The sequence below is a fragment of the Orbicella franksi genome, chromosome 6 (assembly GCF_964199315.1).
Source record: "Orbicella franksi chromosome 6, jaOrbFran1.1, whole genome shotgun sequence".
NCBI classification, from domain to species: domain Eukaryota; kingdom Metazoa; phylum Cnidaria; class Anthozoa; order Scleractinia; family Merulinidae; genus Orbicella; species Orbicella franksi.
In genome coordinates, this window is record NC_138150.1 from 5,884,767 (window position 1) to 5,898,577 (window position 13,811).

The window sequence follows — 13,811 nt, forward strand, 5'->3', positions numbered from 1 at the left end:
TTAAAAGTATTGTGAATTTCAAAAAGTATTGAATTTCTAGCCTCAATACGCTTCTGTCATGTACAGCCATTATTACCCTGTGAGCAGAGTCTCTTTATATCGAAGGAGGTTCTGCTCCAGGGTAAGCCATTATCTGTACATAAAGCAAACTATAATGATTAGATTGCAAACTCGGTATAAACCGTCATCGGTGTTTAGCCATTTTACTAGGAAATAAAAAGAAACTTTTAGTTAGGACGGAAAACTCTGTTACTGTTATAAAGTCACAGGGGTTCTGGCATTAATTCCACCATGTTGGTTGCGACGTATCTTGTTTCATCCAGCGATTTGTCAGAGGCGAGAAGCAAATTGACCTGGGCGCAAAATCCTGACAAATCGCGGTACCTTACTATAAGTAAGTCTATGCGTAATATCGTTTCGTAATTCGGTCAGTGAGCGTCTTTTTCGCAGATTACCGCAATTTCACAATGTGATTTAAGTGTGTGCTGCTTTTGTCTTCGGCAGAATGTTACAGTATACCCATGATAATATGCATGAGCAGAGCGAAAGTTATCCGCACGTGACATCATGGTTTTCAGCCAATCAAAAGAGAGGGCAAAATAAACCAAATCAAAGGGTTTTTTATGCTTTTAGCAAGGCAAATTCTACCACCCATTTTCGCTTTTTTCCAGGGCAAAATTCGCGACATCTGTTCAATGAAATTAAATATTTTATTCTTTCGAGTGAAATCCATCAGGAGCTATTATTACATTACAAGCAGAAAAGTCAGCGAGGAAAGAAATTGTTAAACCTAAATTGTCAGCTGTGACTTGAAGCATGCATTGCTATCAAATAAGTGAGGGACAACCAACGAAAATAAAATAAAAAAAAGAAATGAAATTTTTTTTTCCAAGGCAATTTTTCCTCTGTCCCTGAGACATAACGCTCCATCGAGTAAGGGAAAACTATTTTAAGACACGCCGCCCGCATGCCAAAGCACTTGATTGGTTTAACGTGACATTCACGCCTGATACGACACAGCTGCAGTCAGAGGGGTGGTCTCTGATGTCGAGGCTGAATCAGGGTCTTCGCTGTTGATGACGTCATTTTGCTGCAGTTGTGAAGCCAGGACGGCATCCAAGGCAGCCTTAGCCGCGCTCAGCGTTGGCTCATGGGATTGAAGCACCCCTGTTGAAACCAAAACATGGAGATAAACCTCAAGTCTCACTTATGTTCCCTCGCTGTGGCTGGTTTTTATACCTGATATTTCCCATTTTTTATAACATTTTACAAATAGCTTCGAGAGTAACTCCTAACTCATGGGTGATGAATGGTTTTCGCCGGTTCATTTTCACGACCTGCTTGTGCCATGAAGTCCCACGGATAATAAACATTTTAGAGCCCCACCCTTCAACTTTCTGTACACGAAATCTGTGTGAAACCCAATCTTAACTCCACCCTGACAGAAAGTTTCTCCTGCATGCTAAGTCCCCTTCCTTTACCCCTAGTACTCCTTGAACATGACTACACATAACAAAATCGGGGGGGGGGGGGGGGGGGTCCCGTAAACTGGCTACGCCTTAGTAAAATCGCTGTCAAACGAACTTTAAGCTTTAACTGTCGATGGTGTAACCACAAAGTATGGGGCGATTTTCAATTATGTCGAAAAACCAAAACCACAGTAATAACTCTAACCAATCACAAAGTTCAAAGACACTTTAGTGAACCATATAACTTGTAGCACAGACGTATAGCCGACGCCAAGCGCGGGATAACGTGTGCGAGCGAGTCATGATTGGTTTTTGTTTACTCCTGATTGGATGACAAAGTGGCGCGAATGTTTTTTTACGCCACACTCTCCCGTCGCGGCCCCCATATCCAGAACTCAGTAACTCTTACTGCCATTGATAAGCCAATGAGGACCTCTGACAATTTTAGGTTGTAGGTAACATGTGTGTATTTCTGAACTAAACCTTCAAGTACCTGAATCCTCAGTTGCTTCTTGTCCATTATTCTGAGCTTCTCCCCCACCATCTCCACCCTGAACTTTTTCCTGTTCGCCAATCCCCAACCCTCCTCCCTGCGAAGGCACCGTGACAATAGTAAACCCGTCATGGGTCCTTCTAGCCGTAGTCGTCACGCCATCCAGGGAGGTCACGACCACAGTCTCGGATGACTGCCCTGTTCCAGCCACGGCCTCCAGCGATGTCACGACAACTGTCTGCGGGGCGGACACGACCTGCACAGACGTCATGTCCAGCTCTTGTCCCGAGCTGTCAACAAGCGTGGAAGTCAACTGCTGAACGCCTTGTGACAGTGTCACGGCGTGCTCCAGGTCGCCTTGCACTTGAATGGCAGCATCAGATGCTATGGCAACAGGAATAGCAATGTGCCCAGTCACGTGACCACCCTCTGCCATGTGGTGTTGGATGTCTGCCAGGCTGCCGTCCATGGCCTGGAGCGCGGCCACCGAGGCCTCGTCTGCTATCACCACAGGCACGCCGTGTGCGAAGGCTTGGTTACCTGAGATGGTCTCTGTGTAGTCCAACCGCTGGCGCTTGTTTGACGGCTCATCCTGGCCAACATCATAGTCGCCTGAAGTTTGAATCCAAACAAAGTTGGTTAACACAGGGTTTGTAAGAGCATGCGCATTGCAAGTATTTATGGATTCAAATGCTGCTCTCCTTCGAGGTCCTTCATCAAAGCATCTGGTTTTAAAAACCGAAGCTGATTTTCCAGAGGGAAAAGAACACAGTTAACATAGGTAAACGCCGACGGTAAACGCCTGAACTCAAGTTGATATCTGCCAAGCCACACTTCGTATTGGTTTTTAAGTTTTCAATCGTTGCGATTTTGTCGTAAGCCAATGGTTAGTCCCTTCACTTTCTTCGAAAAACTAATGTATGCAAACCCACCCCTGGAATAGAAACAAGGTTTTAGTAATCCTCGTTTAAGTACTCGGGGAGCTTCCGATTCTTACGATCCCATCAACACTAGCGCGAATACTACGAAATTGTCACGAATGTGTAAAATTGCGGTCAAATAATCTACTTCGCAGACCTCTCACCTTCTGCCAGGTTATCAACGTCGGCCATGTCACAGTGAGCAGTCCTCTTGTGATTGGCCAGCGTGGAGGTTTGTCGGTAGGTCTTGTTACAAATGTTACATGTGTAAGGCTTGTTGTGGGTGTGTACTACATGGTGCTTGTATAGACTGGAGTACTCCGTGAACCGCTTGTTGCATCCAATCACTTGACAGATGTAAGGTCGCTCTCCTGTGCGATTAAAAACAAGAGAAGAAGCAAATGTTAAATTTTCCTTTTTGACGATGAGCATCAAAACTCTCCTTACTGTCTCAAAGACAATTTCCATCATTCCCTTTGGGAGATTTTGGTTTTGAGTCAAGACATTCTAGATAACCATCAGAGACAGTTGAAAATTGGCATTTTTTTATGCACCTATTCAACAATTAGATTATGAACTCGAGAATTCTATCGCGCGATAGTTGACAAGGGCAAGTAATCTTATTGTTTTAGCGTAAATCTATCAGTCGTTTAAAACTTTATCTAGTATATACCTGTATGTATCCTTGAATGATTCTTGTAGTTAGTAGCACTAGCAAAGGACCGCCCGCAGCCCTCGTGTTCACACACGTATGGTCGTTCGCCCGTGTGAGTTCTCATGTGTACTTTTCGTATGTTGGATGTAGTGAAGGAGCGGCCACAGTCAGCGAATGGACACGCAAATGGTCTTTCTCCTAAAAAACACAGATAAACGACAGGTTAAAGGCAAAGTCTGTTCCAAATCAAGAAATAGGATTAGACCAGTTGCATATCAATCAAAGATTCGCGCAGTTACTCCGGTCACGGCGGGTGGGATGAAGTTACCAGGAACTGTCTAGGAGGGTCGATATTCCCTTGAATGAAATGCTAGTCCATCGCAGGTACTCACCAGTATCCTGTCAAGTCGCACTAACATTTCGCCGGATATTCCCAGATGGAGAGGGGCACTGTGACAGTAAAGTGTCTTGTTCAAGAACACAACACAACGATTTGCGACAGGAATTGAACAATGAACTCTCTAGCTGGAATGTACCACACAAAGTCTAGCTATTTACAGGATACCAAGCCTGTCATTCCGAGAAAAGACAACAAAGTTTTAACCGTGCCAATTCTAACGATTCGGTGGTAAATCACGAAAATACGTCGTGTACAATTTTATGCAGAAGGACCCATACATGTAGTGTGTCATGTACTTCCTTCAAAATTATACCTTCAGAAATGGAGCAACTTGCCTCCAAGAGAGTTTTTGACGATCAAATTTGAGAAGGAAGCTAGGCGTAAACGCGAAACACGGGCCTTGATATCTTCGCTGTGATAGTCGACCTTAGGCCCCATCCACACTACACCGGAGAAATTTAAAAACACCGGCTTTTTGTTTTCGTGTGGACGGAAAACGTTTTGAAAACGAAGCTTCTTGAATTCCCCGTCCGAGTTTTCCTCAAACACAAATCCATAATAACCGGTGATTGTTGCGTTTTTAAATCCCTCCGGCGTAGTGTGGACGGAAAAAAAAACATTTGATGCGTTTTCAGAGTGAAACCTCCGTTTTCAAATTCCTCCAACGTAGTGTGGACGCGGCCCAGTCTAAAATGTGCAAAACTTGGTCATTTCACGTTGTGTTTGCAGAGAACGCCACACGACGGCTACGAAATGTACAAAGAGTAATAACGCACGTGCACAGCCACCGTTTTGCTCATTAAACCTTTTGTTTGGTGACGTTCTCGTTGCCGTTGCCGTCGCGTCGTGGTTTGTTTCAGCTCCTTAATCATTCTCACCTGTATGAGTTCGAACATGTTTCTGTAGATCTCCTGACGTCTTGAAAGCTTTACCGCACTCGTCATTTGGACATTTGTATGGCTTTTCTCCCGTGTGGGTTCGCGTGTGACTCTTCAGTCCATATCCGGTAGCAAAGGCTTTATCACATCCGTCAACTCTGCATTTAAATGGCTTTTCTCCAGTGTGGGCTCGTTCGTGAACCTGCAAGATGGCAAAAGATATTTAACGTAACTATACCTTATAAATCTTCTTTAGCCAGATAATTCTAACAATGGTACGTAATTAATGAACAGAAAGTCCTTTTTTGAAGTAAAAACTAATATGAACTCCAACTAAACGACGGAAACCCGTTTCTCATTAACAAGGAATTTCACGTCTTGGGAAGAATTTTGTACCATACCATTTATAGCCTCGCGTTGTTTCAAGACCTCTTTGACGAAGGCATAGTTGATGAAGCTGTCTTTGTGAACACCACAAAACAATGCTTAAAACAGAAGACACTGAGGCAGCCCCCACACTACACCGGAGATATTTGAAAACACAGCTTTATTTCTCCGGTTAGGTCTGCCATCCACACTAATCCGTCAAGAAAAAGAACTTTCGAAAACGCTCTTCAAACCGGAAGAATGTGTAAACGCCGCCTTTCGTTTTCGTGTGGACGGAAAACATTTTGAAAACAGAGCTCTTAGAAAACGATTGCGTCACGATAAACACGTGATTTCCCTGACCGAGTTTTCCTCAAACACAAATCCAAAATGACCGGCGATTGTTGCGTTCTTAAATTCCTCCAGCGTAGTGTGGACGGAAAACGTTTGAGGAGTTTTCAGAGTGAAACCTCGGTTTTCAAACTCCGCCAGCGTAGTGTTGTTGGTGCAAAATGTAAATTTGAATTGAAACAAACCTTTAGATGATGCGCTGTCGTGTACACTTTTCCACACCCGTCATGATCACATCTGTACGGCTTCTCCCCAGAATGAGTTCTCACGTGCTTTGTCAAGTCGCTCTGAGTAATGAACGCCTTCTCACAACCTTCCTCTTCACACCTGAATGTGTCTCCCGTGTGGCTTCGTCCATGCGCCTTCAGCCGGTACGAGGTAGAGAACTGTTTTCCACATCCGTCTATGCCACAATGGTAAATCTTCTTAGCTGAGCCCTGGTTAAGCCAAATTGAGAAAATGTAACTTCAAACAATAATGCTTGTTCCCTTTTTGTGTACATTGTAGTAAGATACTATTGACGAAAAGCAGTTTCAAAGTCACATACATATAGAGCGTTTTCACGTGACGTCATGGCAGCCATATTGGTGTTCCAAAACAATGAAATGGAGGCCTTGTTGGTGTACCCAACCAATCCTGTAAGAGCTGAACTCTTTTCTTACGTTAACACTTTCTTTTGTTCCAATAAATTTGCATGGCTGCTGACGCGTAAGTGAAAACGCTCTTTATGATTGATTTATGACTTAAATTTGATATATTGTAATTAAATCCCCTATTTAAATTATAATAAAATTATATTTAACCAATGAAATTAAAATCAACTACCTAAAAATTAGTTATGGCACATTCACAGGGTGGCTATTGGCCCACTGTTTCCGACTGAATTAGAATTTTGAAGTGTTTGGATTTTCTTTTTTGCAAAGAGGAAAACCAGGAAGCTCAGACAAAAACTTTCAAATCAAGGGCAAGAACCAGCAACCAAAATACAAACCAACATCAAAAATTTAGTTTCTCTCAGACTCTGGAAGCCATACCAGCAATTTTGCAGTGATCAATAGAAGCATTTTTTGGCTTGTTTGAAAAACACTGGCATTTTTTCCCAGCGAGAAATCCTTTCCAGGGTTTTCTAGTGGAAAGACTTGATCTCAGGTTTAAGGGTTCACATCCCATCCATACCTCCTGGTCTTGTCCACCAGAATCGTCCTGGAGCACAAACAGCGTTGAGTGATCCTCATGATCAACCTGATGAGTGTGATGAGTGGTAAACTGCTCCAGAGGAATTCCTGTCGTGTCCACTGTCTCACTGGTGCTCACCATGGATGGGTTAGACTCAGATATTGTTGTCATGGAAACAGATGAGTTGGTATCAAAGGAAGTGGGTTCAGAGGTGATGACAAAACTAGTACCATCACTGCTCTGGTGGACATAGGTTGCTGATACAGAAAGTAAAAATAACAAATTATAATTGTAATTTCCAAGTCAAAAATAAACTCCATGTGCATGTAGTTAGGTTGACCAAAATGTGACAGCAGAAATGTTATTTAAAAATAGCCAAGTGGATAATTGTGATAAACTATCTGGATTGAGCACTGTCAGCATTTGTCTTGTTGAACATGAGGTGAAAAAAAAAAACCAAACAAATAAACCCAAAATTGGTCACAAATTAGCTGTGCATTTTGTACCATAAATTTTAAGCTTGATATGACTCAGAAGTGATATTTTCTTAATAAACTCTAAAAATTCCACTCAAATCCTTTAAGTGCCCCAGTTAGATTCCAGTTATAAGCCCTGCCCCCTGCCCATCCAACTTTTCCATGATATTAACTTGTTCACATCCTCATGGAACATTGTACTTCAATTAATTCTTGACAGGATATCAATAAATTTACGTGAAGAGTGCTGCCAGTTTAATCAGACTGGTTTTCTTACACAATATCACACATGAACTTTAGTCATTTCTTATCAGGTTACATTTATATCCAAAACATTTTTTTATATATATATTTCACTTTTAAAGTGCTTGTACCATTCATTGAATATATAACCTCCCCCAGTCACATTACCACATCTTTCAATGACACATGAGCTCTGAAGTTCAAAACCTAACTAACGTTTTTGGCTGCTGGCAATCATAATTACCACAACAACCATTTGCATCTTGAAAGGAAGATCACAATCAACAGAAATGACCTTTTGAACCTGAAGCAAACCTCTGAATCCTGAGAGGTCTGTTGGATGGTTGATAGCATTGAAACACCAAAAAAATTGATTGAGCTTGGAGTTTACATATTATAATTGAACTAGGCAGAGTAAAGCCCACTCAAACTCAGGATTAGAAGCAGCATTTTATAATTTTACTACCTAGAGTACTGAGAGTTAACTGAAGTCACAGTACCTTCAAATGTGCTTCCAGCGGGGAGAGTCTGCACAGTGCCACCAGGTAGTTCTGTCAGGGTCACGGCCTGTGGCTCAAGAAACACAGTTCCACCCGGTGTTGAACTCACCACTACAGCTGACTGAACAAGATCACCTGGTGCCAAGCTTGTCTGCACAGGTTGAAAGGCTTCATTACCTTGAAAAACAGTCAAAGAGTGGGTTACACAGATGTGGAGGAAGTGAGATAGATACTGATATATAGATATATAGACATTGTTTGTATCTAATAGATATAACTGAATATATAAGAGAGATCATAGGGTATTTGAACTGCGGAGAAAGATATGAGGGAATCAGTGATCATCGCAGTTCCATACTTAAGTAGCTCAGTGTGAAATTAAAGACTGAAAAAAAATTCAGGCCTGAACGGATTAGAACTGATGACCTCTGCGATACTGGTGCAGTGCTCTACCAACTGAGCGATCAAACCAACGGGGAGCTGGTCATGTTGTAAGTTCATAATACACCATCATATAGATAGTCAAGAATGCAAGTGAATATATGAATGATCATGTATTTGAACTGCGAAGAAAGATATGAAAACATCAATGATCATCACAGATATATACACAGAGTACAAGGGTCATGGGCTTGAATCCCATTTAATTTTTTTTTTTCACCCCTCCCTCCCCCCGCCCCCCTCTTCCATTCGCGAGATCAAGTAAATCTTGAAAATTATACTTCAAAATTCAAATTCTATCCTTCAAAGAATGACAAGACTTTGTAATAATAAGTACTCTAGTCTACAATTAAATATTTACCTTCTTGCTGTTCCACCGTGGCCATGATGGTTGCAGTAGCAGCATCTTGTTCTCCTTGTTGAGCTACTAAAATCGAATCATCTTTGACGTCGACATGGCTGTCATCACTCTGCAAAATAGCAGAGGAATCTTGCATTACAAACTACTGACATCTCATCATGAAGTGACCCTCATGAGTCACTGCTACAATTGTACATAACTCACACTAGCTAAGATACAACTGGCAATCCAGCTACAGGTCACCTGTGTAAATCCCATCCCCCTTGCAAAACAATTCTTAGCCAATGTACTCATTCATACAGCCGGGCAACGAAGTAAGCAGGGGAAATTATGAGTTCAAGTGTCTTGCCTAAAAAGATGCACAAATTTCAAGGACACTGTTTGCTGCGCTCAAAGCCCCATTCCTAAAAGTTTCCAATCTCTCAAGTACAACAATAACCAATTTATCTACGTGTACAGCTGTATACCACATACCTCAGGCACCATATCACAGGCTGGAGAACAGTTAATTATATATTTTTGTTGCTAATTGGATGGTAAATTCTTTCATAGTACTTAGTTTTATTACACTTTTACTTTGGTCCATTTTCCCTGGAGTGGAGGAGGGGGGGGGGGGGGGGGGGGGGCAATGTGCCTAATTTTAATTCATAAGTGTAGCAGCTCTTGTAAGCCTGTAATTCTCTTCATTGTTAGCAGCTGTTATTGTTTTAGGGCTAGGGGAATTGTTTCTGTTGTTTGTTCTTTTGTTCTCTCAAAGGGTAGCAAGCCATTCATGTGAGACCTTATGAGAGCTGCTACAACACCCATTTAGTTACACTTTAACCCTGTAAGATTTATTCTGATCATAAAGCCCTTGTAAAAGTAAGAATGAAAGATGCGAATGCAGCCATAACACTGCTGGAAAAATGACCTGAAAAAATTTCAGGCTCTGAACGGGATTCGAACCCACGACCTTTGCATTACCGGTGCAATGTTCTACCGACTGAGCTATCAAAGCCACATGAGAGCTGTCGTGTGCGAGTCATTTTTCCGGTAGTGTTATGGCTGCATTCGCATCTTTCATTCTTTCATTTAATTACTACTGTTGGACGTCTACTACCATGGAATTCATATGCTTGAGCCGAGTATTACGTCCACTGAACATATAGGGCCGAACTCACACACGACCGCTCTCATGTGGCTTTGATAGCTCAGTTGGTAGAGCATTGCACCGGTAACGCAAAGGTCGTGGGTTCGAATCCCGTTCAGAGCCTGAAATTTTTTCAGGTCATTTTTCCAGCAGTGTTGTTGCTGCATTCGCATCTTTCATTCTTTCATTTAATTGCTACTGTTGGACATCTATTACCATGGAATTCATATGCTTGAGCCCTTGTAAAAGTGTTAGACAGGGGGAAATATTTGTATCCAAGGGAAAATTTGCATATTTGTTACAATATTTGTGTTTTAAGTGTCATGTAGATCCAGTTCATGCACTAGGTGGGCATATTCTGCTTGATAGCTACTAAAATTATTAATTAAAATTATTAATTTAACCGAATCTCTATCCCCTTCTTGATCAACCTAGACTCCCAGATTGGGAAAACCATGTTCCATATTGACTCCACTTATAACCAGAATTTTCTAGTATTAATAAAACTAATTTTGAGTACAGCATATAAACCAAGACTTACAATAACAATGCTCTTGCCATCAGCACCATGTGGTTGTAGCACATCACCAGCGACAACAGCAACAGGAACAGAAGACTGGTTGGCATACACACTGGATGGCTCCAGTTTACCAGAGTTTGTGAAGACTTGCTGTTGTGCCAACAACAGACCAATCACCTCTTGCTCGGTGGAATTGATTGGCTGACCAGCAATGTGACTGACAGATACTGGTGTCATATCATTGGGTTCTGCTGAAGAAAAAAACATGTTTTAATATACATTGTATTGCATTATTAACCTTCTTTACAAAATGAATTGTGTAAAACCATTTAAATTATGGAAGCTATTAAATATAAAGTTTACATTGTTACAGTAGGTGCTATGCTACAATTGTAACGGGCAACTTTCTCAAGCAGAATGACTTACATGTATGTAAAGACGTGGACCTCAAAACCACATAAAAACACAACAATTTTTGTTCCCATAATTAAACTCCTCCTCTAAGTCGACACTTAGGTCCTAAGGGTGGTAGGTCATGGGCAGTTCAGCTGTATTTTGGAGGAGTTAAAAGTTCCTTCTTTTACAACTTGAGTTTGAGACTCCAAATTTCCGCTTTGAGTGAGAAAATGTCAGGTTTGATTACTTTTTTTTTATCAAAATACTTTTTAAAAACATGGCATTATATCAACTAGCCATTATGATCACAAGAACCCAAGTACAATTTTGTCAAATTTTGTGCAAAATTTCAAACAGAGAATCTTAATGTCATATATAAAATGAAATTCCTAATAACTACAGTGCAAATAAACATTATGCAGGGTTCATAGCATGGATCTTTGAGGCGTACAATTTTACTTCTCTTTTAGATAAATGACAGTCACAACCTTGAGGCTCTGTGGCCTACAAAAACAGATGGATTGTATTCACAAGCTCAAAGCTAGGAAAAAAGGATCACCACCAAAAGATGAGTCAGCAGATGTGAAAAAGGTCAATTAATAAAGTTATTGTTTCACCTTCCAAATGGACCTCCTTTTCATCTTTGATCATTCCATCCAGATCTGTGTCCATGGCTTATTGTCGAATATTTCAGATGTAGTTGTTAAAAGGTCCAAGGTAGATCAATGGAAACTTGGAACAGAAAAAAAGTTCAACATTACCAACTTGTAAGTAGAGGATGTGAATACATCGCAATTAATTTTGCAGAATACTCTAAAAATGTATGCTCAGGACTTTGTTAGGTAACAGAAAATAATAATGTCAATGACTTTAGAAACTCATAAAGCCAATGCCAGCTAAAAACAAAAATTCACATCCAAGATATCCTCGATTTTGTGCAAAGGTGGGGAGAATAAGGTCACATATAATTACTGCACCGAAGAGTTATATTACCAAATGCAAGCAACCCTCTATATTCAACCTAATAGTTTCATTTAACCTTGGCTATGATAGGTGACAAACTAGTCTTGAAAAATTTTGTTGTTCACCTTTAGTGGCTCTTAGTGGGGAGGATTTGACAACCCAAAGATGGCAGCGAAAGGTTTATGAGCAAGGCACATGATCAGGGCAAAAAAATCAGTGCGACTGACTGGAGAAAAATAACTTGAACCTCGTTTTCACTACGCCTGGTTCATGTTTCATCACTAATGAAACAGAAAGAAATTTGTCAAATTTACAAACTGGACACCCTCACCTGGACTTAATTTATAATATCAAAATATTTGTAAGTTTCCACCATTTAGGGAAATTAATTCTATGATAGTTTTGATATTATCTTCCATATGATGTCCAAAAAACATATTTGCTCAATTTTACTTTACAATTTAGTAAGTTTATATGGGTGACGGTTAAGTTCATAATTAAGACAAAATACACAACTAGCAATCTCGCTTCTTTTTCAGCTTCTTGTAGGCTCACTGATAAGACTAAATTGACTTTGCCAAAGGCAATATTATTTATAGAAATTTATGACCATATAATTTCTTTGTTTCAAGCTTATATCTGAATGTCTAGTCCAGAAAGTTCTGTAATTAAAGCAAGAAATATTTCAAGCATTGTTTTAAATATCTAATTTGACTTCAAAGATACTGTAACACAAAAGTAACAGTAGCTCATCAAAACGCCGGTCTGTCATACTGGTTTGGTTTTTCCTCGTCAAAAATACACAACATAACACACTTGATCTAACTCATTTGGCACAGGGAAAACGATTTATTACTGTTTTCACTTCACTGACTTGGAGTCACGAACCATTGCAACTTTTTAGACGGTTGTGTTTTGAATAAGCCACGAAGTACAAAGAAGAGCTCAATACCCTGAAAAAAACATGGCAGCGTTCTTCACAGATCGCACAATTCTTCATTGTCAATTCAGCAATTTCGAAACGCTCTTCTACAAACTCCTGCCTAAAACAACTAAAGCAAATGAAAACGACCCTTCCGACCAATCAAGCGACGATCAACAGAGATATTCGAATCCTTTACAGTTTTAGCCGCGCTTCGGGCGAAAGGGCGCCGTCTTCGAACGAAATCACAAGTAAAAGAACCCGTGTCCGCCATTGTTGTTCGCTTCAACGCCGTTGAGAAGAACAAGCGCTCGGAATTTTTCGATTGTAAAGGCATTACAGAGCTAGAAACAGTCACCATATCCATTCTCTGATTCCCACAGAAAACTACAAATACCTGAACTTTAGGTAAACGCAATGCACGCCGGGTTCCAAGTGTTGAACGCTGGGAAGAAAAAACGTTTCCCAACAGCACCTTAATAAAACACTCACACCACGAAGGTAGGTCACTTCGGCTCTCCGATCGTCTGACGATTGATGCCGAAAACCGTAAATATTGCAACGAACCTTGCCGATGCAAGCCGAACTTTGTTGTTTCCCAAATATGGGCATGTTGGCAGGTAAATATGGCGGGAAAGGTGATAAAATGATTATCTTCCTCAGCACCTACTTATAGACTATCCCTTTTAGTCCTTTTAAAACTGAAGAAATAGACATTTAAAATATGGTTTTCAGATATCTGACTAGACAATGGCAAACTTTTCTAAAATTCGTCAGATTTTCAAAAGTCCTTGTCATGGAAACTGACCATGTGCTCTTGCACATTTATTCAAAAATCACCTTGCTGTAGAAAGTTCTCGCTAAGTAATTTGCATATTGCAATTAGAAAGTTGCTAAGCAGTCAGTTTGAAATTGTTGGAAGTTAGAATGGTGGCGCCGGTGTCTTTGAGATGGTAATGATCATGAACATAACTTTTTTTTCTCCCAAAAACCGTCGAATTTCAAAGGTAAAGAATACAATTTAATGTACTGGATGCAATTTTCAGTGTGTGGAAGGCTGACTGGAAATTTGACAGTATCACTGATCACATTAATTCGTTATTTTCGTGTTCACATATGGGACAAAATTTCGGTGGAGACCGAGACTTTTAA

At 40.6% G+C, this 13,811-nt stretch overlaps 1 protein-coding gene across 3 annotated transcripts; it reads right to left on the minus strand.

Annotated features, from left to right (window-relative positions):
* Positions 1 to 803: 803 nt before the first annotated feature.
* Positions 804 to 13,455, minus strand: LOC145489278 (uncharacterized). 3 transcript variants are annotated; one of them, XM_081468241.1, is made up of 12 exons: positions 13,057 to 13,455; positions 11,392 to 11,506; positions 10,400 to 10,629; positions 8,730 to 8,838; positions 7,928 to 8,104; positions 6,709 to 6,965; positions 5,718 to 5,969; positions 4,816 to 5,017; positions 3,556 to 3,735; positions 3,047 to 3,253; positions 1,963 to 2,574; positions 804 to 1,167 (listed from the first exon to the last, which is right to left on the minus strand). In XM_081468241.1, the coding sequence occupies exons 2-12, from the start codon at positions 11,444 to 11,446 to the stop codon at positions 1,001 to 1,003; spliced, it is 2,448 nt and encodes an 815-aa protein (XP_081324367.1). In that variant the 5' UTR covers positions 11,447 to 11,506; positions 13,057 to 13,455; the 3' UTR covers positions 804 to 1,000. The 3 variants fall into 3 exon arrangements, with proteins under 3 accessions (XP_081324367.1, XP_081324366.1, XP_081324368.1); XM_081468240.1 differs by having other exon boundaries at positions 11,863 to 13,455; XM_081468242.1 differs by having other exon boundaries at positions 10,400 to 10,626; positions 11,392 to 13,455.
* Positions 13,456 to 13,811: the final 356 nt, after the last annotated feature.